Raw genomic sequence first — 23926 nt, 5'->3', positions numbered from 1 at the left:
GAGTTAGTGTGGCGACATGTTAACCTGGGTGACGGTCCCAGCACTTCATCTCCGCGCCCGACCCCCGCCCCCACCGCGCTCCCCCTTCCGCCCCAACCAACTCCACCATCCCAACTCACGCCACCATCCCCACCACCAGCTCCTGCCACCACCCCGCACCTGCCTCCCGCTCCCACCACCACCAGTGACAATGGCAGGTGGAAATGGACCCTGGCAGGATGAAAATGACCTTGATGGGTGGCAAATGACCTTGACAGGTGGCAAATGACCTTGACAGGTGGCAAATTACCTTGACAGGTGACAAATGACTTTAACAGGAGGCAAATGACTTTGACAGTAAACAAATAGGAGGCTAATGATCTTGGCAGGTGGAAGATGACATTAGCAGGCAGGCAATCTATCAATAAATTTCACGAAAAAATATATTTGACACCACAACGATGAGTTGCTTCCAGAACTTTCCACAAGAAGTCGGTATAAATTTTACAGTAAATATTTCCTTCAGTGTGAACGACATGTATTTGTAAATACTATGTAATATAAAATAGCACACATGCATCTCAGCTTTTCATATATATATAATATATATATATATATATATATATATATATATATATATATATATATATATATATATATATATATATATATAATATATATATAATATATATATATAATATTGGTAGCAGTCTTTCCTGTAGACATATATTATTAAATATGACCGAAAAAGTAAGGTTAATAATTCTAACACGAATTTTCTCAATATTTCTTATGATTCTTTTCACTGTCGATGGTAATTGAAAAATCCGTTCTCCAAAATTCAATTTTATTTCTAGTTTGACGCAACACTTGAACGCGTTTCGTAATAACTTATTACATTTTCAAAGACTTTAGTTTACACACACACACAACTATATCCTGCAAACACTAAACAGAGTTTAAACAGCTTTGATTTTATACCTGCATTTGGTTGAGGTGATATGGGTAAGGCAGGTCCTAGTCAACAACGGCTTCTCCAATGGTTTCGTTGACGACATCATAAGAAGGAAGGTTAAACGCCATGCAACCTCTGAAGAGAAAACTAACACAACACCTGTACCCCCCTATTAGACTATTTTACAGAAGACATACCCGGGTATTTTGAAGCACGGGAGACATACCCGGGTATTTTGAAGCACGGGAGACATACCCGGGTATCTTGAAGCACGGGAGACATACCCGGATATCTTGAAGCACGGAGAAACATACCCGGGCATCTTGAAGCACGGGAGACATACCCGGGCATCTTGAAGCACGGGAGACATACCCGGGTATCTTGAAGCACGGGAGACATACCCGGGTATCTTGAAGCACGGGAGGAATACCTGATTATCATGAAGCATGGGAGACATATTTGTGTAACATGGGTGACATATCTGTGTAATCTGGGAGGTGTATCTGTGCAACTTGAGGGACATATCTCTGCAACGGGGGGCGTATCTGTGCAACGTGGGATGTATTTCGGTGCAATGTGGGGGGGCATATCTGGGCAACTAGGAAGGAAAATCTGTTCAATGTGGGAGATATATCCATGGTATGTGGGTGGCATATCTGTGCAACATTTAAGACATATTTGTGCAACATGAGAGACATAAATTAAAACATGGGAGGTATATCGGAGCAACATGGGTGGCATATCTATGCAATGTGGGAGGCATATTTGTGCAACGTGGGAGGCATATCTGTGCAACGTGAGAGGTATATCTGTGCACAATGGGAGGTATATCTGTGCAACGTGGGAGGCATATCTGTGCAACGTGGGAGGCATATCTGGGTCATAAGATAGCTAATAGTCGTATTAAACTTGATTGCATAATTAATTACTAAATACATAAAATATATATATATGTAAATGATTTTCAACTGCTTGCATCACTGAAGGAAGTGTTTACCGTAGTGGGAGTCAGTTAGTGATACGCTCTGCGCATTTTTCCGTAAATAACGTAAAGACTAATTAGAATTTTTCCCGAAATATGTCAATATTTACCCAGCTTCGGAACTCGCGTTAAACACATATTAACACGATTAAACGTCTCCCAGTGAGGCAGAAGTATTTATGGGACTGAGGGAGGAGTCGGGACATGCTCCCTCCTCCAACACCATCACTCTGGGACTGAGGCAAGAGTCGAGACATGCTCCCTCCTCCAACACCATCACTCTGGGACTGAGGGAGGAGTTGGGACATGCTCCCTCCCTCCCTCCTCCAACACAATCTCTCTGGGATCGAGGCAAGAGTCGGGACATGCTCCCCTCATCCATCACCAACTCTCTGGATCTGAGGAGTACAGTACATGCTCCCTCCTAGCAGTTATAGACTATGGCATGGCGGATTTGAATACCTGTAGCAAGATCTCATCACATCCAGTTCCTCCAGTGGTTTCCATTTTTCGTCATGTGGCACTTTGGTCAGCTTCTGTCATGTTTTGGCGAGTTTAAGTAGGGTAAATGGTGCCTACGACCGTGCATGGTATTTTGTGATGGCGTGCAATTCCCGTAGACTTTATCTGAAAATTGAAAAGTGTTATGCAAATCACATAGTTTTTAGTAAGATTTTTTGTGGGGGGACTATGGGTGGAAACTTAAATAAGTGTAAATCCTGCAGGCTTTAATGATAAGATATGTTCAAAACCCATAGAATTAATCAAAGTAATAGTTTTTTAGTGGGTACAGTTTACTCAGAAGTAGTGAGCAAACCCCATAGAGTTTATTCATAAGTTGTGACAAACCCCAAAGACTGATTCAAAGTCTGCTCTGCAAGCAATCGAAAACTTCTCTTGGAAGATCGACAGCAAGAACCCCATACTACCAATTATAAATGACCTAATTGATGCACAGAGTAAAGGGTCTTGAATCTCCTTGTATGGATACCTTCACACATAAATATAACCCATCATAATGAGACAGACATTGCAGCCAAATTAGCGTGTAACAAGTTTGAAGTTGAATTACATCTAGGTATCCCCATCTCTGCTGTCAAAAATGTATTGGTCCAAACATTCAGATCTGATAGGAAAGAACTTACTAACTCCCAACGACCTGAAAGTACTAGTATAAAAAGATATGATTTGTTCAGATCTGAAACCTACATCTATGGGCAGCACAAAACGTCCACTAGACTGTGCGACACAGTGGTTGCAAGGATCAGATCATCCGTTACCTGTGACAGGTGGCTGCAGGTGACGGATCTCCCAATCCTGAGCACTCCAGTTGCAAACTCTGTGAGCAGGAACTATGGCACAATCTCCCGCACTACATCACTGAATGCCCAGTTATTAGACCTTTCAGACCAGTTGGCATGAGGTACCTGGAGCTTTGCAATTACTTTATTCATTCTCGTATTCTTGAAGATATCCTCACAGTATACCAAAAATTTGCCAGTGCAGGCTACTAAACACATGGCTCTGTATGACTAACCTTCCTGCGAGATGGGGACTTGTATTACCACTGCTACCTTATTCAATCTTGTATTGTTGATATCCTCAAAATGCATCCGGAGTCTGCCAGTGCAGACTGCTTATCACATGCCTCTGTATGACTAACCGTCCTGTGTGATGGGGATTTTTTAGCATCACCTAGTTAGATTTTTTGACACACTGTACTCCACTTCATATAGTCTAGGGTAGCTGCACTAATGTACCTCATGTATTAATAACAAAAAAAAAAAACTCCTTAGCGTTTATTCAGAAGTAGTGAACAAATCCGTAGAGTTTACTACTTCCTGATTTCTGTCATCTACAACTACTCTATTAATCCTACACTACTGCTGACTACATACTACCCCTACAAGCACAACCCACCACTATCATCAACCAGTACTCTCTGTTAATCCTCTAATATCACTACCAGTACCACTATCAAGCAATATCCCAACTACCAGCAACCCCCACTTTCATCTACCAGTACTATCAGTACCCTCTGTACATCCTGTTAAACCTGCATTCACTTACTACTATCAACCATTTACCACCATTCACCGCTATGTACCAGCATCCCTCTCCAACCCTTCCTATCCTAACGTATCTTAACATTCTTAAGTAAGTTCATTTTTATTTGTAACTTTTGAGTGAGTGAGTGGGCGAGTGAGTGTGTACACGCACCTGCATGTCCTGCCCTCTTACCCCGTGTGGAGATAAACTAATTAACTGCGACCCGCCTGACCTCTCTTGCCGAGAAAATCCAACTCAGTAAGTAGTAAGCTTTACCCTTGCATACTAATATTTTACATTATGTGACATAAATATGATATATACTGATATATACTATAATAAGAGAGAGAGAGAGAGAGAGAGAGAGAGTGTGTGTGTGTGTGTGTTACTACCTCTTGTCAACTGTGAGGTCCTTTCGGACAGGCCACCCATTTGTGTCTGGGATTCTGTCAAGAATTGGGTGGTGGTGGGTGTTGAACTTTTTAATGTTGTCTAGGGGGGAAAAGATGATCTTACTTGAGCCTATGAGAAATGAAGGAGTAAGAAACAGTCTAGTACAAAAGACACAATTTATATATATAAGGCACACGATAATATATGACATGACTGTTATTCCTTACAACTCAAGGTCGAACTATAGGTAACAGCTTAGTGAATAAAACTGACAAATGGGCTCTGGACACCCTATGGCTCTCATTATTGTATGTATGTATAAGAGAGCTATTGTATGTATGTATAAGAGAGAAAGATAATATAGATTTAAGTAGTTATGATCACCATTCACTTACTTTGCTAACTATTGGGGGTGTTACTCCTCCGTTATCCTTGGAGCGCCTCTTCCATCTATAAGCGAAGCAGTTTTATCTTACTTTTACTCCCTCTCCCAGCTCCATGCTCCACATTTCACATCCTCCACCTGCTTCCGCTCCACCTCGTGTATCGATTCACACTGATTATGAGGTCTGATAAAGACCTTTTTTGCCCTCTGTAATGCTATTTGCGTTACCGCTCACAAGATGGGTATGAGGTGCACAATAAACTAGCCACCTCCGGTGGCAACAAAATTTACGTTTCCCCTCATCCATGTCCATACTTCCAGGAGTTTTATCTTAAGCTGTGCTGCAAGGCCGGGGAAGAAAAGGGTTGGGAGGATCCATCACTTGTCTTCCACTTCTTGTGTTCTAGGTCTGAGTAGCTTCGCCCTTGTTTTTCTCCGAGTTTCTCCTTGGCCGCATGTATTATTGTCTCTGGGTAGTCTCTGTTCCTGAACATATCTCATAGGTCATCAAGCTGGGGGTATAGCGTCTCTTTCTTGCTGTTAATCCTCTTGAGTCTGAGTCCAAGTGAGTAGGGTGGCGATTTCTTGAAGGCTAGTGGGTGGCTCGAGTCAAATTTCAGATACGTGTGAAGGTTAGTCGGTTTATAGTATGCCTTCGTATGCAGATGACTGGTCTATATACACTGTTGTATCTAGGAAATTTATCCTGGAGTCACTGTGTTCGAGGGTAAACTTAAGGTTTCATGAACTGTATTTGACCATGAAAAGAAACTTTCTAGGCATGGGAAACCGTCCTCCATTATTTTGAAGATGTCTATGTAACGGAAATATACCGCCGGTCCATCCTTCCTGTGGGATCTTTTAGTCTCGAACACTTCAAGCACAAAGTTTTCTACGGCGTCTGTGTAGAGTAGAGGCAGGAAAGATTATCTTTTTAATAAGATTAATCTTTCCTGCCTCTACTCTACACAGACTCCGTGTTGTAGAATCGGCTCTTATACACAAAGTACCCAACATAAACTTGAGTCCTGACTTTGTTGCTGTGGACTCTTCCCTTTCACAGTATATACTCAAATGCTCTAATCTTTCTAACAAACGTGACTTAACATAAGCTTACCCCTTCCATTTATCTTTCTTTCTCTTTCCTTTTCTTTTTCTCTTCTCTCCTTTTTCTGTTCATTGTCTTCTCCTACGCTCCCTTGCTATCCTCTTCTTATTCCTATTACTATCTCCTCATTCGGTGGTTATAATAGGAGCTGCCTCGTATGGGCCAATAGGCCCTCTGCAGTTCTCATTATTACTACTATCCCCCTACACCTTACTTTCCTCCTCAGCTCTCTCTTGCCTATTTATTGCCTGTCTCTACCTCCTCATCACAATCCACTTGAGAATGGTCCAGGACGGACCGAAACGTCGTCGTCCCTTCAACTTCTAGTGTGTAGTCTGGTCAACACCGCCTTTATAACTTGCTTTATGGTGGCTTACTGTGGATGTGGACTACTGTAATAGCTTTATGTATTTTGGCTTATTGTGTAAGTGGCCCAGTATACTATTCCTGTATGGTGGCTTTCTGTTAAAGTTGACCACTGTAATAACTTGTTGTATGGTAGCTTACTGTAAAGTGGTCTACTGAAATAAGTTGTTATATGGTGGCTTTTTGTGTAAGTGGACCACTATAATAAGATGTCTCATGGTGGCATAATGTGGAAGTATACTGGTGTAATAACTTGCTGTATGGTGCCTTACTGTGGAAGTGGATCATTGTATTATTCCTGCATGGTTGCTTACAGTGGAAGTGGACCAATGAAACGAGTAGTTACGCTCTCAACACACTCAGTAGTTTCATGCGACCAATAATTAATTTGAAAAAAGTTTGCCTTCAATTGAATATAAAATTGCAAGATGCTCCTCTGAGGACGATAGCCGCAGCCATTCTCATCCTATGTCTTAATTAATGCACATGACTATCGTAGACGCACTCTGCGATCGACACCCTAAATGACTTGGGAACTCGATGGATATTGCTCCAGCATGCAATTGCCATCAAATTAAATTCTTGGAGATTATTAAGAAGTTTTAGAGCACTTGAGTTTTCACGTGCGAGGGAAAAACCAATTTAATTAAGCCATAATGGGGAGACGTAATCTAGTCTGTGGTAGTTTAATCCTTCTCGGTAATTGGTATGAGCCGTAGCAGGAGTGTTGCGTGTGCTCGTCTGTGTTGCACTGTTGCTGCTTCCTCCGGTACGCGTGCATCTTTAACTCCAGGTTATTCAGGGTACCAGCGAGGTACCAGTGAGGTACTGGAGGTACCAGTGAGGTACTGGAGGTACCAGTGAGGTACTGGAGGTACCAGTGAGGTACCAGCGAGGTACCAGTGAGGTACTGGAGGTACCAGTGAGGTGCTGGAGGTACCAGCGTGGTACTGGTGGTACAAGCGTGGTACTGGAGGTACCGGCGGTGGCCGGTCATCGTCGACCATGCGGCTGATGGCGTGGTAGCGTATTTTACGAGAACCAGTTGTGGTGTTACCAATGTTTCTCTCCTCACAATTTCCCCCGTCATATGTTTATTACATCATAATAAACAGTTTATTACATCAAATAAACAATTACATGACAGATATGTCATGAGGAAAGTTATTATATTTAGCTAGACACTTACCCGTTCCGGGAGACTTTTACTGCAATTTAACCAATTAATATTAATTAACATGTAGGACCAAATCCGAAATATGCATATTAACCGGGACAGGATTACTCCCCAATGTTTAGCGTAGTCTCGCTGATGGTTATAGACTCTGGCGTCCTCAGCAACTGTGACTAGCTGGTAGATGGTAAGGGGCCTCGTAGCCTGGTGGATAGCGCGCAGGATTCGTAATTCTGTGATGCGGGTTCGATTCCCGCACGAGGCAGAAACAAATGGGCAAAGTTTCTTTCACCCTGAATGCCCATGTTACCTAGCAGTAAATAGGTACCTGGGAGTTAGTCGGGAGCTGCTTCCTGGGTGTGGAGGCCTGGTCGAGGACCGGGCCGCGGGGACACTAAAGCCTCGAAATCATCTCAAGATAACCTCAAGATAAGATTCTTCTTTGCTGGTGCCAAGGTGTTGGTTAGGCCGGGCACCTGTTGTTCTCATTAAGGAATTCTTATTGAGAAAATATACACGCAAAGCTGTAACTGTTTAAGAGTATAGTTAAGGTCAGAGGGTGTCCCCGCGGCCCGGTCCTCGACCAGGCCTCCACCCCCAGGAAGCAGCCCGTGACAGCTGACTAACACCCAGGTACCTAATTTACTGCTAGGTAACAGGGGCATAGGGTGAAAGAAACTCTGCCCATTGTTTCTCGCCGGCGCCTGGGATCGAACCCAGGACCACAGGATCACAAGTCCCGCGTGCTGTCCGCTCGGCCGACCGCCTCCCCGAGGTGTTTAAAGTAACTAGTTGTGTTAAACATCCCCCCATCCTTTCCAATCCCTTTGGACATCAAAGCGAAGCTGTGTCAAACTTTAGTTCTTGGACCCGCCTTTTATCTTCTATAGGTATTGTTTCATTACTATCAACGTAATTTTTATAAGATTTAAAAGGTAGTTATTTCAAACCTATTATACGAGATCAAGTTAGTTACCGAGTTACAGCTCTTGTCCTCCGCCTTAGTTTTCGAGTCTATTTTCAAGAGTATTAACCCAATTCTCACGAACTTTAAAACAAAGTTATTTCGGAGTAAACGAAATAAAGTTAGTTACCGAGTTTCTGTTCTTGTCCCCCGTCTTAATTAACGCTTATAACTTCACTACTAACAGCCCAATTTTCCTTACATTTAAGAACGTCTTATTTCAGACGTAGTAATAAAAGAAAATAGAGTTACCAAGTTTCAGCTCCTGTCCTCGACCGCACTTCTCTCGCGTAACTACGCTACAATCAGCCCAATTGTCGCGGAATGTTAAACAGCCGTATTTTACACGTAGTACATGAGATAAAGTTAATTACCAAGCTCCGTCTCTTGCACCCTGCCTTAGTGTTTTCTTATAACTTAGTTATAAACAGTTCAATTCCCCTGAGAATTAAAACATATTTTAGACTCATTAGGAAAATAGATTTATCGAGTTTAATTTCAGATTATTTCGGGTTATTTCAGACACATTAAGAACAAATTAAATAGTTATTGAGCTCTAGTTCCTGTCCCCCGCCTTAGTTCAATGTTCACCAAACTTAGTTATTTTATCCTCTCTCAATGTTCAATGTTATTTCTGCTCGCTCAACTTTCGCATTTATCAAAGTAAACATGTTTCACAGATTAAAGTACATACTTATAATTGTAAGTTAATACAAGTCATAACCTCACCTTCAATACACGGAAGTGCTGCGAATGTGTGTGTGTATGATGATAAACATTCAGGTAGAGTTAACTGCTGATAACAGGCCTTATCATTACGATAATTGAAAGCTCGTGATAAATGAATAATTATCTCTCTCTCCCCCCTCCCCCGCCCCCTCCAGCTCTCACCCCCTCCCCAGCTCCCCCAAGCATATATTTTTTCCTTACACCCTCCTTTCTTCCCTGCATCTCACTCCTTCACTTCCTCCCTTTCTCTTAATTTCAGAGAAATTTACTACAAATAATAATAATAAATCACTCAATTAGCCTCCTTTGCATTGTTACTCGGAGGCCTAGGGAAGGGGGGGGGGGTAGGAATATTACTAGCACTAGGGAGGCGGTCGGCCGAGCGGACAGCACGCTGGACTTGTGATCCTGTGGTCCTGGGTTCGATCCCAGGCGCCGGCGAGAAACAATGGGCAGAGTTTCTTTCACCCTATGCCCCTGTTACCTAGCAGTAAATTAGGTACCTGGGTGTTAGTCAGCTGTCACTGGCTGCTTCCTGGGGGTGGAGGCCTGGTCGAGGACCGGGCCGCGGGGACACTAAAAAAAAAAAACTAAATTATCTCAAGATAACCTCAAGATAGCATATTCTTACATGTTCTCCACACATCTTGTTACGTGTTCTTACATGTTTCCTCCATCCGTTGCATAGTCTTACAGGTTTTCTGCACTTCTTGTTACACGTTCTCCATGTTCTTAAATACTCTCCAAATGTTCTTTCCATATTTGTACGTTTTCTCCATGTTCTCCTAATTTTCACATCATGTTCTGTACACACTTCATATGTTCTCACAATGTTTCTACATGGTTTCTGCATAACTTTTTACATGTTATTCGTTTTCTCAGTATATTCTCTTTACAGTATTCATGTTCTTCACATGTTCTGTGTTCTTTCAATATTCTTACATGTTCTGTTTCTTTAAACCAAATGTACAATTGTTTCTGACATGCAGTAACTTCTTCATTGTTATCTATTATCAACAGCATTACTGTTTCCCAACAAATTGAATTATTTATAGGTTTTAGTTATATAAAAATTATTTATTTCAAATTACTGTATTAATTTTAGTAAATTACAATTTATTTAGGTAGTTATAAATTGATTTAGTTATTTACAAATTAGTTACAATTTATCAATTATAGTAAAAAATTACTTAGCTATTTAAATATTATTTAGTTACTAGCAGTACCCGGCCATGCGTTGCTGTGGCTCAGCCACGCATATGTGTTGCTGAGCCACAGCAACCATCCCTGTCCCCCAGTCCTCCTTACCGTAACCCCCTAACCCGTCTCCTCGGCCACGCAACCATTACCCACTCCACCATCCCCTCGTCCTCCCCACCATTCCCCACTCTACCATCCCCTCTTCCTTCCCACCATGCCCCACTCCCCTGTCCCTTTGTCCTCCCCACTATTCTCCATTCCCCTATCCTTTCGTCCCCACCATCCCAAACTCCCTCGTCCCCCTCGTCCTTCCCCTCCATTCCCCACTCCCTCGTCCGATGCCTTCCCAAATGGTCTGATGTTCCCATCAGAAAACTGGGAACATCAAATGATCTGATGTTCCCATCACTGAAATATAAGAAAAACAGTTAAAAAATAAAATTAAAATATTAAAAAATATATAAATGAACTATACTCACGAAATGAACGGTCTGGTAAATAAAACAGAGCTCAGGGGAAAGACGGCCCAAGACGTGATGGAATGCATCAGGAAGAAGTGTAAGGAGGCAGCAGACACGTTTATCCCGGCTGTGAGATTTTTCTCCTACGCTCTCCTCCCTCAGGAGGTAGACCTCAAACATAAAGAAATGCTCATATGCAGATATTTCTACTTTAAGCCTGAACCCATTGGAAAAGCGGGAGCAAACTGTCACTCTTCCTCCACACGCATGAAAACCTGTCCACTTGGGCTGCTGGCTCCTTCTAGTTAATAACCAAAATAGGGTAACTGGCGGGTTCTCACGTCAAATTTGAATTTGATGTGTGGCGCTATGAATTGAGATTTCGAATTTCCCAAGAACAGCCGTCATTAAAAAGATCAAATTACTAGACAATCGTATAAAACAGAACATAATTCGATGTATTCGATAACGTATTCGATGTACTCGATAACGTATTCGATGTACTCGATAACGTATTCGATGTACTCGATAACGTATTCGATGTATTCGATAACGTATTCGTTGTATTCGATAACGTATTCGTTGTATTCGATAACGTATTCGTTGTATTCGATAACGTATTCGTTGTATTCGATAACGTATTCGTTGTATTCGATAACGTATTCGTTGTATTCGATAACGTATTCGTTGTATTCGATAACGTATTCGTTGTATTCGATAACGTATCCGATAACGTATTCGATAACGTATTCGATAACGTATTCGATAACGTATTTGATAACGTATTCGATAACGTATCCGATAACGTATTCGATAACGTATTCGATAACGTATTCGATAACGTATTCGATAACGTATTCGATAACGTATTCGATATATAATCGAACAAGAATGGTTGAAGGGTTAACATCAAAAACCGTTTTCTATAACAATAACAGTTTATTAACAAAGAGAGTAAACTACTACAACATTGAGTTTAAGTTACGCTAATGTCCAACCAGTGGCACTTTAACAACAACTACTTAACAACCATGAAATAGCAATGACTCCGGTCAATTGCTGCACGGCTAAATACTGAACCTACCTGAACACAGGTGTGCCCACTGACAATGCAATATTGCAAACAATTAGTTCACAAGACTAAGTTTACACAACAGTGAGTGATACGTTACGTTAATGCCCATCCAGTGGCACTTGTAAGACAGCTATTCAATAGCCCCTCGAGAAATAACAACAGTCTCCATCTTGCTGACACTTCGGCCTGACTAAATGAACTATCTGAACAATATTGCCCACTGGTGACACAAGCTGGCAGTCAATATATCTCATGGCCCTCTCGGTGAGCAATATACTAAATCACAATCTTGCTGGCCCTCGCAGCCCTCCCAGTGAGCTACCCAAGTAACTAGGCGGGCCATCCAACACATAACCCTCTCTCACAATCTAATGGGAACACTCTTTGCGACTTCCTGTACGAAGTTGCAAATGCAAACACAGTCAGGAAAAGTGGGATCCTGAGACACTTCTCCAGTAATCCCCAAGTTACTTTACTCTCGTCTCCAGAGACGATAATCAAACAAATTGCCTTAATTAATTACAAAATTTATTATGTGATTAATTACGTTAATTGACTGTCAACAGCAGTCAGCAACAAAGTACTTCTACGTTAATCACCAACACTTGTCTCCTACAAACAAGTCAAACTGTTAACAATAACTCGTTATCTCTTAGATTACATCACACTTGACCCCCCCTCAAGCATTCAGTGAGTAATTCCTAATTATTGTTAAACGGACTACTAATTAAATCCCAGTCGAGTTACGTTAACTAAGCCAGAGCAGAAGAAGTTGTTAAACACATATGACAAAATCTTACTGAAGCGACCATACGAGTCATAAATACTCATACTCCGCCCAAGTAAGACAGAAACAAGCAACACTTAGTGGACCAGCCAGAGGCTTAGGGCCCGCGCAGGAATATCTCTAAAAAAAAAAAAAGTTAACTAAGCCTACCACTCTCTCTTGGTAGCTTCTCAACAGTCTATGTCAAACTTTACATTAATGAGCATTAATTACCCTAATTAACCCAGAGCAATTAATTAACTGTCACCTGGACCCATAATCAATTATCGACTTGAGAATGGTCCAGGACGGACCGAAACGTCGTCGTCCCTTCACCTTCTAGTGTGTGGTCTGGTCAACTTACTTTAGCCACGTTATTGGGACTCATAACCTGATAATTAATTATACATAAATACGTCTCACTCTGCACTGCCTAAGCAGGTCTCATCAAACACTGTCAATTCACGGAAGAGGTGTTAATTATTGTTAATTAACATGCGTGTCCCTTAATCAATTGTCCCCCAGACAAGATATGACCAATCCAACGAGTTATGCTAGCCCAATGACGTCGTCCTACGAGTCAGTCAATTCCTTTGACGTTAATTACTCCACTAATTGCCATACCACAGACAGGTAATTAGTAACAAGCAAATTAAGTTAACACAAATACTGTCAGCCCTTGACGGTTCCTCCCCCGCTATATGAATTCATGATGAGAATGCTAATCACACAATTAGCTAGAGTGGTCAATTAGTTGTCACACGGACAACTAATTGCGCCTGAAACGTTTCTCGACAAGCTCAACACTGTTTCCCTTACCAGCTCCCTCATTAAGTAATGTGCAACCCCTTATAAAGTTAATCACTCGTTAATTAACTCTCACTGAATCCTTAAGTCGTCAACACAACTTAAAGAAACACAAAGTAACCTCAGGTTACATAGGTCACAGTCTCAGTGACATAACAACATAAATGTCACGGCCCCCTACTGTTGCAGCCCTTGCAACACGTTAATTACTGTGCACTCACAGTACTGACACACACGGTTGGGCAACAATACAAATGTATACCTCTACATTACTGCCCCCTAATCTTGCAACAACCTACAAAGAATTTCTTCTGTGTGGAATCACTTAAATGCAATGCAATTACGTTAACTCAAGACACTGTCACTCCACCGACAGCTGGCACTAACTACGGGCTCACCATAGCCCGTGCTGCTTGGGACATTTTGTTCCAAGCAGCGAATCTTAAACAACAACAGCTGGCACTAATTCTCGTAATTAGTCAGACTAACCAATCAATTGCTTGCTCCCTCATCAAGCAACGTGAATCCCCTGATTCACGATTTAATTAAAAAAGGCCTTCCTTAAATCATCAACACAGCTCCTAGGGCAGTAATATAGCATACTAAAACATCAACACTGACCAAACACTCAACATACTGATGTCATCAGCGTACCCCATATGCTAATGACATCACTATACAATCAGTCAGCAATCACAATTACTGACTCACCACACAACACCGTAATTTCAGACACTGGGGTGTCAACCGACCACCATGACCTTGGTCTGACAAATTACTGGACATGCCATGAAAAACTCATGTAAAATCATGTACATTACCCCTCATGAATAATAAAAAATATATCACAAGAGAAAATATACACAGTTATACAGACCTCAGGGTGTCGTCTGATCCAACCTTAAATACACTGGACTGCCTACCTCTCAAATGATATACTTACACGCGGCAACATGGCATAAATCTTGACTCTGAACGATATAACTACATGGCACCTCATATAAATCTTGACTCTGAACAATATATATTGAATCGTCAGATCAACACAACATTTACATGGGAAAAATCTCCACACTGACCGGTTTACATACTCGAGCCAGTAACACACAATTTGTATTACATAAACATCTAAATTGTGTTTCTGTGCAAACTCATACACATTCACGTCACAATACAGACAGTCTGTGCCACCCACAGACAGTTACTTTTGACGTCAATACAGATGCGTCCTCCAAGCTTGCTTCCCTCACCTAGGACAGGTGCTATGGGACAACACAGCTGAGGCCTGATTTAGCATCACCCCAGAGACACTGTTGATTGACAGCTGAGAGGCTGGAGCAAAGAGCCAGAGCTCAACCCCCCCCCCTCCCCCGGAAGCAAAAATAGACGAGTGCAGATAGGTGAGTACTGTAGCTACATAAGTATGAGTACTCACGTTACCAGGCTCCACATTCATCCTCATTCACCCTCCTCTAGGCTGCAGCAGAAGATCACCCAACTTGCTCCCAGATGCATCGACCAGAGCATGTGGCCCCCAGGGTGAATCCAGAGCGAGGTCCCAGGGTGTGGCCATGGAGTAGTGGGAAGTGGGTTCGTCGCCTCGCCCAGGGTGAGGCGGCGCGCGAGGGTGGCCGTGTTGGCCCACAAGCGTACAGAACGGGACTCAGAAACACACACACACCCACAAATTCACACACACCTATATAACTATGTATTCATACACAGGGCGTATGGTGTGGGCGTAATGGCGACGCGGGTGAGGTAGTATTCAATGTCCCAACACGGACTCGTAATTTCACGAAAATCACAAACCGGGGCCTCTTCTCATACTTCAAAAACCCCTTCCCAGTCCTACTCCTGCTAACCATCTCACTCAATATCACCATCATCTGATGACATCAGATGTGAGCCATATCATCTAATACACAACGAGGCTGCCTCGTGCCTCATCTGAACACGTGTTCCCCATACAGAGTCTTTTCCACTCAAATTCCTATTAATCGGCCTACGATCACGCAAATTGGATCCAGGCATGATCCACGATAGCAGGATCACCGTGGTGATGAGCAATAGATGATAACACGGTGATAACTGGGGTGGTGGCGGCCTAAGCTGTGCCGCCACCAACACGTCTTGCTCTCACAGCGCCGGTCCTAGACTGAATTTTGGCGGCTTAGGGAAAAGCCACCACACAGCCCCCCCCCCCACCCCCCCCCCACCTTGACTTGTCCAATCAGAGTAAAGCTGGCAAGCCTACGGTGCCACTTCGAATCACAGACGTTCCTGCCCAAAACGTCACACGAGGGTGACATGCCTCGACGAATCACAGACGTCCACGACCATGCAGCGTCCCGTGACATCACAAGCTGGGGGGAGGCCTGGAGTGACGGCGTCATACCCTCCAGGGTGGGAGGAAGCAATGAACACCTCACTGCCCCCCCCCCCCCCCTGAAACCGTCGGCCTACCAGTTCAAGTACCCCTTGTACCTCACACTCTCTTACACATTCTCTTAGTAAAATAATTTACATTCAGTAACTCTTTCCACAGGGCAGTTACAGACTTCCCTGTAGCCTTACAGGACAGATCTAAGCATGGGCTTTCTGGCGACATCCCACAAGGGCATGTAATGTGAGAACTTCTTGTCTAGAGCGCCAGAGCGACTCTAGCCTAATCTAGAAAAACTAGCTGAGGGAATTTTCATTCCCTCACACCGGCCCAAAAGAAAAAAAAATTAATGCAAATAAGAAACCCAAGGTTTAATCAGAGATGTAGGCTAGATAAGCAACTAAGTAAAAGAGCGTGCAGAAACTATTGAAATAACAGGACTCATGAGAACAGAGAAGGATACCATAGAGCCAGGAATGAATACGTCAGGGTGAGAAGGTGGGAAGGCAGAAGGGCATTATGAAAACGACATAGAAAGCAAGGCAAAGACTCAACCTAAATTGCTGCACAGCCACATCAGGAGAAAGACAACAGTGAAGGAACCAGTAATGAAACTGAGGATGGAGGCAGACAAATTCATTACAAACGACAAAGAAGTGTGCGAAGAACTCAATAAGAAATTCCAGCAAGTCTTCACAGTAGAGCAAGGAGAAGTTCCAGAGATAAGAGAAAGAATAGTTAACCAGACACCACTAGAGGAGTTTGAGATTACCAGTAGGGATGTAAGGAAGCTTTTGCTAGAGTTGGATGTGACAAAGGCTATAGGCCCGGATGGAATATCCCCATGGATACTAAAGAAAAGAGCAGAAACACTGCCTGCCACTCTCCATGGTGTATAACAAATCACTGGTAACAGGTTAACTGACAAAAATTTGGAAGACGCAAACGTAGTCCCGAAATACAAGAATGGGGATAGATTTTTTTTATAGAGGATAGTATATTTTTGGATTGCCAGAATGCCTTTGACACAGTACCACACAAGAGATTAGTGCAAAAGCTGTAGATGCAGGCAGGAGTGAAAGGAAAGGTATTCCATTGGATAAGGGAGTACCTAAGCAACACAAAACAGCGAGTCACTGTGAGGGGTAACGTCTCAGATTGCCAAAGCGTCAATAGTGGAGTCACGCAGGTTTCAGTCCATTGATCTATTCTGTTTCTAATATATGTAAATGATCTCCCAGAGGGTATAGAATCGTTCCTCTCATTGTTTGCTGATGAAACAAAAATTATGAGGAGAATTAAGACAGAGGAAGATAGTATGAGGCTTCATGATGACATAGACAAACTGAATCTGATGTCTCCTGAAGCCCACAAAAAAAGAATAACATCGGCGGCATATGCGAGGCTGACTAACATCAGAAATGCCTTCAGGAACCTGTGCAAGGAATTATTCAGAATCCTGTATGCCACATATGTAAGACCAATCCTGGAGTATGCGGCCCCAGCATGGAGCCCGCACCTTGTCAAGCACAAGACGAAGCTTGAAAAAGTTCAGAGGTATGCCACTAGGCTAGTCCCAGAACTGAGAGGCATGAGTTACGAGGAAAGGTTGCGGGAAATGTACCTAATGTACCTCACGGCATTGGAAGACAGAAGAGTAAGGGGAGACAGGATCACTTCCCACAAAAATCTCAGAGGAATTGACAGGGTAGATAAAGATAAGCGGTTTAACACGGGTGGTACGCGAACAAGGGGACACAGGTGGAAACTGAGTACCCAATTGAGCCACAGGGACGTTAGACCGAACTTATTTACTGTCAGAGTAGTTAACAGGTGAAACAGGTAGGCAGTGATGTGTTGGAGGCAGACTCCATACACAGTTTCAAATGTAGATATGATAGAGCCCAGTAGGCTCAGGAATCTGTACGCCAGTTGATTGACAGTTGAGAGGCGGGACCAAAGAGCCAGAGCTCAACCCCCGCAAGCACATATAGGTGAGTACAAATAAGGGAGTACACAAACACACACACAGACGTACACATATGCGTGTCATAATAAGGAGACACGGGGACCAATAACTCCCCGGACGAGCTCTGACAATGTCACCGTCGTCGCGTCTTTCAGACTCTCGCAAAGTCTTGTTCTTCAACGACACTTGAAAGACTTTCATATAAAATATTTCGGGAATATATCAAGCATAAAACTCGAGGCTTTACGGTGGTCATATATACCAGTTCAAGGGGAAAACCTCACAGTCATCGGCACTCACACAATCAGGTCTCTTTGAGAGCGTGGGTTTCAACGAGGGGGGGGGGGGAGGGGGGGTGGCGGAAGGTACTACAAACCCAACTACTGAACTGACAACCCCCTCCACTGACAACCCCCTCCACTGACAACCCCTCCACTGACAACCCCTCCACTGACAATCACTCCACTGACAACAACTCCACTTACAACAACTCCACTGAGACCAACTCCACTTACAACCACTCCACTGACAACAACTCCATTGACAGCAACTCCACTCACAACAACTTCACTGAAAACTGAAAAATCCCACCCTCCCTATCTCTTTTCACTGAAAAGAGAGAGAGAGAGAGAGAGAGTGAGAGTGAACCAGTGAGTCAGTCTGTAATGTACCCCTAGGACAACCACTCACAGGAATAAGAAGTAAATGATCAATAATATTGAACATATGTTTATTTTATTAAACTTCAACTAAACTGACTAATCAATTCCTAATCAACAAGGTAAACATTTGAACAATACACAAGGCTTAATAAACACAATAATACTCAGTAAGCTACACAGATTAGATGCCACAGCATGAAGTTACTTCGAACCTCTTATTATAACAAGCATTTTGAGGCATTTCCTTTCAGAGAATCGTTATCTTATTGGATTGAAGTCACTGGTCTTTAGGATGTCATTTTCCATGCACTTGAGTTCCAACGATGCTGCTCCATTGTGCTACGAAGCAGATTTTTTATAGGTTTCAGTCCTGAAAAAGAACGTTCTTCTGTACAGTTGGTCACCATCATTCACATGAACACTCTGAGTGCAATTTCAACATTCGGGAATACAGATTTCAAATTATGGGAATTTTTTTTCTTTACTGTGCAGGGAGAGTCTCATAATTTTCACCAAGAGCCATGTGTAGTGGTTGAGATTCTCACATTCATCTAAAAGGTCATCATCGTAATTCAGGTCTTTGTGATACATATTAGCCAGATGTTCAAATTTTTTCTTTAGTGCATCAGAAATAATGGTTTTCAATTCACTGAAGAAAGAAAACAGATTTCCAATCTGTAAATAAGCCTCTGCACGTTTTGTCAGTTCAAAGATTAGTGTGCCCAGAATCGAGAGAAAAATTTTCACCTTGAATTTTTCGGTTTTAATGAGGGGGGGGGGTACCTCTGTTGCTGATCCATCATATCTACAGAGACGCACACGTCGTTTACGTTCCCGTTTTTTCCCATCACTGTAATTTGTATCTCTATGAATTGTATGAATTCAAATTCACTAAATTTGTCTTTAGTTTCCTGAAGATAGGTTATCACGGATTCAAGAAGAATCGTGGCAACAAGAATGTTCACATCCTTTGATTGCAGGACTTTGTTTGTTTTGTTCATTCTTTCTAGTAAGTCATTCAAAAAAACATCCATTTTTGTGCTCAATCCTTCTGCCTCTCGCCTTGTATTTACTTGCTGTTCATTGTCAGCTGATAGAGAATCCAGTGCATGTTTTATTTTCTCGAAAGCCCCATACAGAGCATGAACAGCATGAAAATATGCTGCCCATCGTGTGTCAGACACTTGACCACAAATCTGATGTGACTGTGGAGTAGCTTTGATTCGGTCTTGGCTTTGTTTGCTATATCATTTTCATAACTTTTCTCTGCTTCTCTTCTCACCCAGACATACTCATTCCTGGTTCTCTGGTATCTCTCTCTGCTTTCTGGTGTTCTGTTATTCCGGAAGTTCCTCCACGCCCTCTTGTTCAGTTTCTTTGCTTCCATACATGCCCTATTATACCATGGGTTCTTTTTTTGCTTCTCGGATTTTCCTTTTGGGCCGGGATGTATCTGCGTACTGCTTCCTGACACTTTTGGGTGACATAGTCCATCATATATTGTACAGACTTAGCTCTGAGGTCTGTGTCCCAAGGTATTTCCCTTAGGAAGCTTCTCATCTCCTCATAATTTCCCTTTCGGTATGCCAGCCTTTTGTTTCCTAGTTCTTTTTCGGGGGGGGGGGGGGGGGGATAATTTCTAGCTCTACCAGGTACTCAAAGTTCAATACACTGTAATCACTCATTCCCAAGGGTGCTTCCATCTTGACTTCCCTTATATCCAACTCATTTAGGGTAAATATCAGATCAAGCATTGCTGGTTCATCTTCTCCTCTCATTCTTGTTGGATCCTTAGGGTGTGTGTGTTTTTGCGGGGGTTGAGCTCTGCTCTTTCGGCCCGCCTCTCAACTGTCAATCAACTGTTTACTAACTACTTTTTTTTTTTTTTATTTCCCACCCCACACACACACACACCCCAGGAAGCAGCCCGTGACAGCTGACTAACTCCCAGGTACCTATTTACTGCTAGGTAACAGGGGCACTTAGGGTGAAAGAAACTTTGCCCATTGTGTGTGTGTGTGTGTGTGTGTGTGTGTGTGTGTGTGTGTGTGTGTGTGTGTGTGTGTGTGTGTGTGTGTGGGTGTGTGCGCAGCAGTGTGCGGGTGTAGGTGGAGAAACATAGTTCATTACATTGTTTTCGTAAAGTGGACACCACCTCGTGTTCCTCTTCTAACGATGCTGGTAACGAGAAGATAATCTCCAACACTGCGCGTTCATTTATCATGCAGCGAGAGACGCCCCCTGGCTCCCGCAGCTGTTCCCCGCACTCCCTCCACTGTCACTCTCCTCTCTCCACATACCCGCCTGTCTCCTTTGCCCTCCGTCATACAAACTCTTTCGCCAAACATTTAACCATATGAGGTGGACGGTAAAGCGAAGGTGTCGCTTCATGCAGGTCTGCGTTCAATCCCCGACCGTCCAAGTGGTTGGGCACCATTCCTTTCCCCCGTCCCATCCCAGATCCTTATTCTGGGATGGGACGTTGAAAATATTCGTTGAAAAAAAAATCTCCCTTTCTATTTAGGCTGCAGTACTGAAACTTGGAACAATTGCAGCCATTTTCATATACAACTAGTCAAAAAATATTGGTCGACATTGAACATCTTTTAAAAAACTATCTAACGCCCCCTGAGCTGCATTCATTACACGCTTGTTGTGTTGCATGCATTCTTCACTGGTTTTATGTTGAATGCATTCTTCCATAGTTCTGTGTTGCATGCATTCTTTACTTGTTCTGCGCTGCATGCATTCTTTACTTGTTCTGCGCTGCATGCATTCTTTACTTGTTCTGCGCTGCATGCAGCTCAGGGGGCGTTAGATAGTTTTTTAAAAGTTGTTCAATGTCAACCAATATTTTTTGACTAGTTGTATTTGAAAATGGCTGCAATTGTTCCAAGTTTCAGTACTGCAGCCTAAATAGAAAGGGAGATTTTTTTTTCAACGAATATTACACATTTTCAAGTGAGTTCAAACCTTTCACCTTTTCAAATATAATCATTCTATGACACTTTTCTGACACATTAGCATATAATAAAGGATCTGTTGTTTGGGAGTTTCCAAAACTTCTTTAGTTTTCCTAATACAAATAGTCAAAGTTCCCCAAAAAAATTATGCAAATATGTCATGCTTATTGCTATTATAAAATGAATAAATGAACTTAGGGAAACAAAACAACCTCAGATTATAGAGACATAAACTTTACAATTAAGGTGAAGTTTCATGTAAATTGAATAAAAATGAAAGAGTTTGAAGTCGTTTGTTACTTGAAAAATAAATCAATAAAATATAAAGTCTAAGGTGCTGCCATCTGTGGCTGTGGTTGACATCAACCAATTTTCTCCGAAATTGGAACCCATACAGATAAGCTTACGTGCAGTCAGGTGTATAAGTTTCATGCAAATCGTTCGATAAACAAAAAATGAAAAAAATAAAAAAAAAATAAACAAATTTTAACTTACTTTTTTTTAATGAAACTAATTATAATATTTTTTTAAATATATGCTATTAAATAAATTTAAATATATAGCTGAGAGTCATAGACATGATTTCATTTAACACTTGTGTTTGATAATCGTTTTTGACCATTTTGGAAAAATTTTGACACATAATTCAATATTTTTTTCTTCCATCCTATTTTTGCTACGATGCTGAGACTTGGGCCAGATGAAACCCGTTTCATATACAACTTGTCAAAAAAGTTTTATTGAAATCGAACTAGTTTTCATTTATTGCATATTTTGGCTTATTTGACACTAACGCCCCCTTAAAACAAATGAAGAATGCATTCAGCACAGAGCGAGCGAAGAATGCATGCTGCACATAATGAGTGAAGAATGCATGCAGCAGAAAATGAGCGAAGAATGCATGCAGCAAAGAGCGTTTATGGTAAGCAGCAGAGAACGACAGAAGAATGTATTCATCACAGAGCGAGCGAGTAATGCAGCAGTGAACGAGAGAAGAATGCATGCAGCACAGAAGAAGCAAAGAATGCATGCAACACAAAACTAGAAAAGAGTACATTCAGCACAAAACGAGTGAAGAATGCTTGAACACATAACGAGGGAAGAGTGCATTCAGCATAAAACGAGTGAAAAATGCATGCAACACAGAACAAACTGGTAATGAATGCAGCACAGAACAACCTGATAATGAATGCAGCACAGAACAAACTGGTAATGAATGCAGCACAGAACAAATAAAGAATGCATTATGCACAGAGCGAGCGATGAATGCATGCTGCACTAAATGAGCGAAGAAAGCATGCAACACAGAACGAGCAAAGAATACATGCACCACAGAATGAGCGAAAAAGTCATTCAGCACAGAACAAGCAAATAATTCTTGAGTTGTTCATTTGATATATCACTCTATTGTGATTTCTGTGTGTAATGTTTATAACACAAAACGAGCGAAGAATGCATTCATGACAGAACGAGCAAAAATGCATGCAGCAGAGAACAAGCGAAGAATCCATGCAGCAAAGAACGAGTGAATAATGCATGTAGTAGAGAATGATGTGAATAATGCATGTAGCAGAAAACGAACAATGAATGTATGCAGCAGATAACAAGTGAAGAATGCATGCAGAACTGAACGAACGAAGAATGCAAAGAACGCAAAGAGTGAGGAATGCAATCAGTAGAGAACGACTGAAAAATGCATGCATCACAGTGCGAGCGAATAATGCACGCAGAAGAGAACGAGCAAAGAATGCATACAGCAGAGAACGAGTGAAGAATGCATGCAGGAGAGAACACGCAAAGAATGCAGACAGCTGAGAACAAGCAAAAAATGCATGCTGTAGAAACCGAGCGAAGAAGGAATGCAGAGAACAAGTGAAGAATGCATGCAGCAGAAAACGAGCGAAGAACGCATGCTGCAGAGATCGAACGAAGAGTACATGCATCAGAGAACGAGCGAAGAATGTATGCAGCAGTGAATGAGCGAATAATGCATGCAGCAGAAAAATATTGAATAATGCATGCAGCAGAGAATGACCAAAGACTGCATTCATCACAGAACGGGACGGCCCGGTCCCGCACCTACGTGTTCCAGACAGAGATCGTCACAGCCCTCTTTCACCCGAGGCCGGATTCCTTTATGACCCAGCAAAAGGAGTAGTAATAATAATAATTACAACAATTATTATTTTAATAATATAATAGTTATTAATTATTCCTTCTGTTGAGTCATGAAGGAAGCCGGCCTCGGGTGAAAGGGGACTGTGACAATATAAATCATTCAGTATCATACAGTATACTGAATGATTTATAGAGCACTATCCATTGTGTAATTTACTGCCATGGTTATCCCATACATATATAAACAACAATCCAAGGATGATCCATAATTTAGCCTTTTATTTCAAAATATTATTATATACATGTAAACAGAATAATTTATATGCAGCAAATATTACTGTACAGTCACGTTCGCAGGTAAATTGACAAGTGAAGTTATTAATGTGGAATCACTCAAAGACTGGAGACCAGGTGACTGATCATGTTCCGGCCTGC

At 42.1% G+C, this 23926-nt stretch overlaps 1 protein-coding gene across 1 annotated transcript in view; it reads left to right on the top strand.

Annotated features, from left to right (window-relative positions):
* The window catches only part of LOC138355835 (uncharacterized), a 48185-nt gene extending 24836 nt beyond the window's left edge, over positions 1-23349 (top strand). Inside the window, exon 2 of the mRNA XM_069311369.1 lies at positions 23215-23349. Coding sequence (XP_069167470.1) covers positions 23215-23349 — 135 coding nt within the window. The remainder of the gene's footprint in view (positions 1-23214) is intronic.
* The last annotated feature ends 577 nt before the right edge of the window (positions 23350-23926 follow it).

This window comes from Procambarus clarkii, chromosome 69 (genome assembly GCF_040958095.1).
Source record: "Procambarus clarkii isolate CNS0578487 chromosome 69, FALCON_Pclarkii_2.0, whole genome shotgun sequence".
NCBI lineage: Eukaryota > Metazoa > Arthropoda > Malacostraca > Decapoda > Cambaridae > Procambarus > Procambarus clarkii.
Note: the sequence above shows the minus strand (reverse complement) of the source record. Positions and strands in the feature narration are given on the sequence as shown.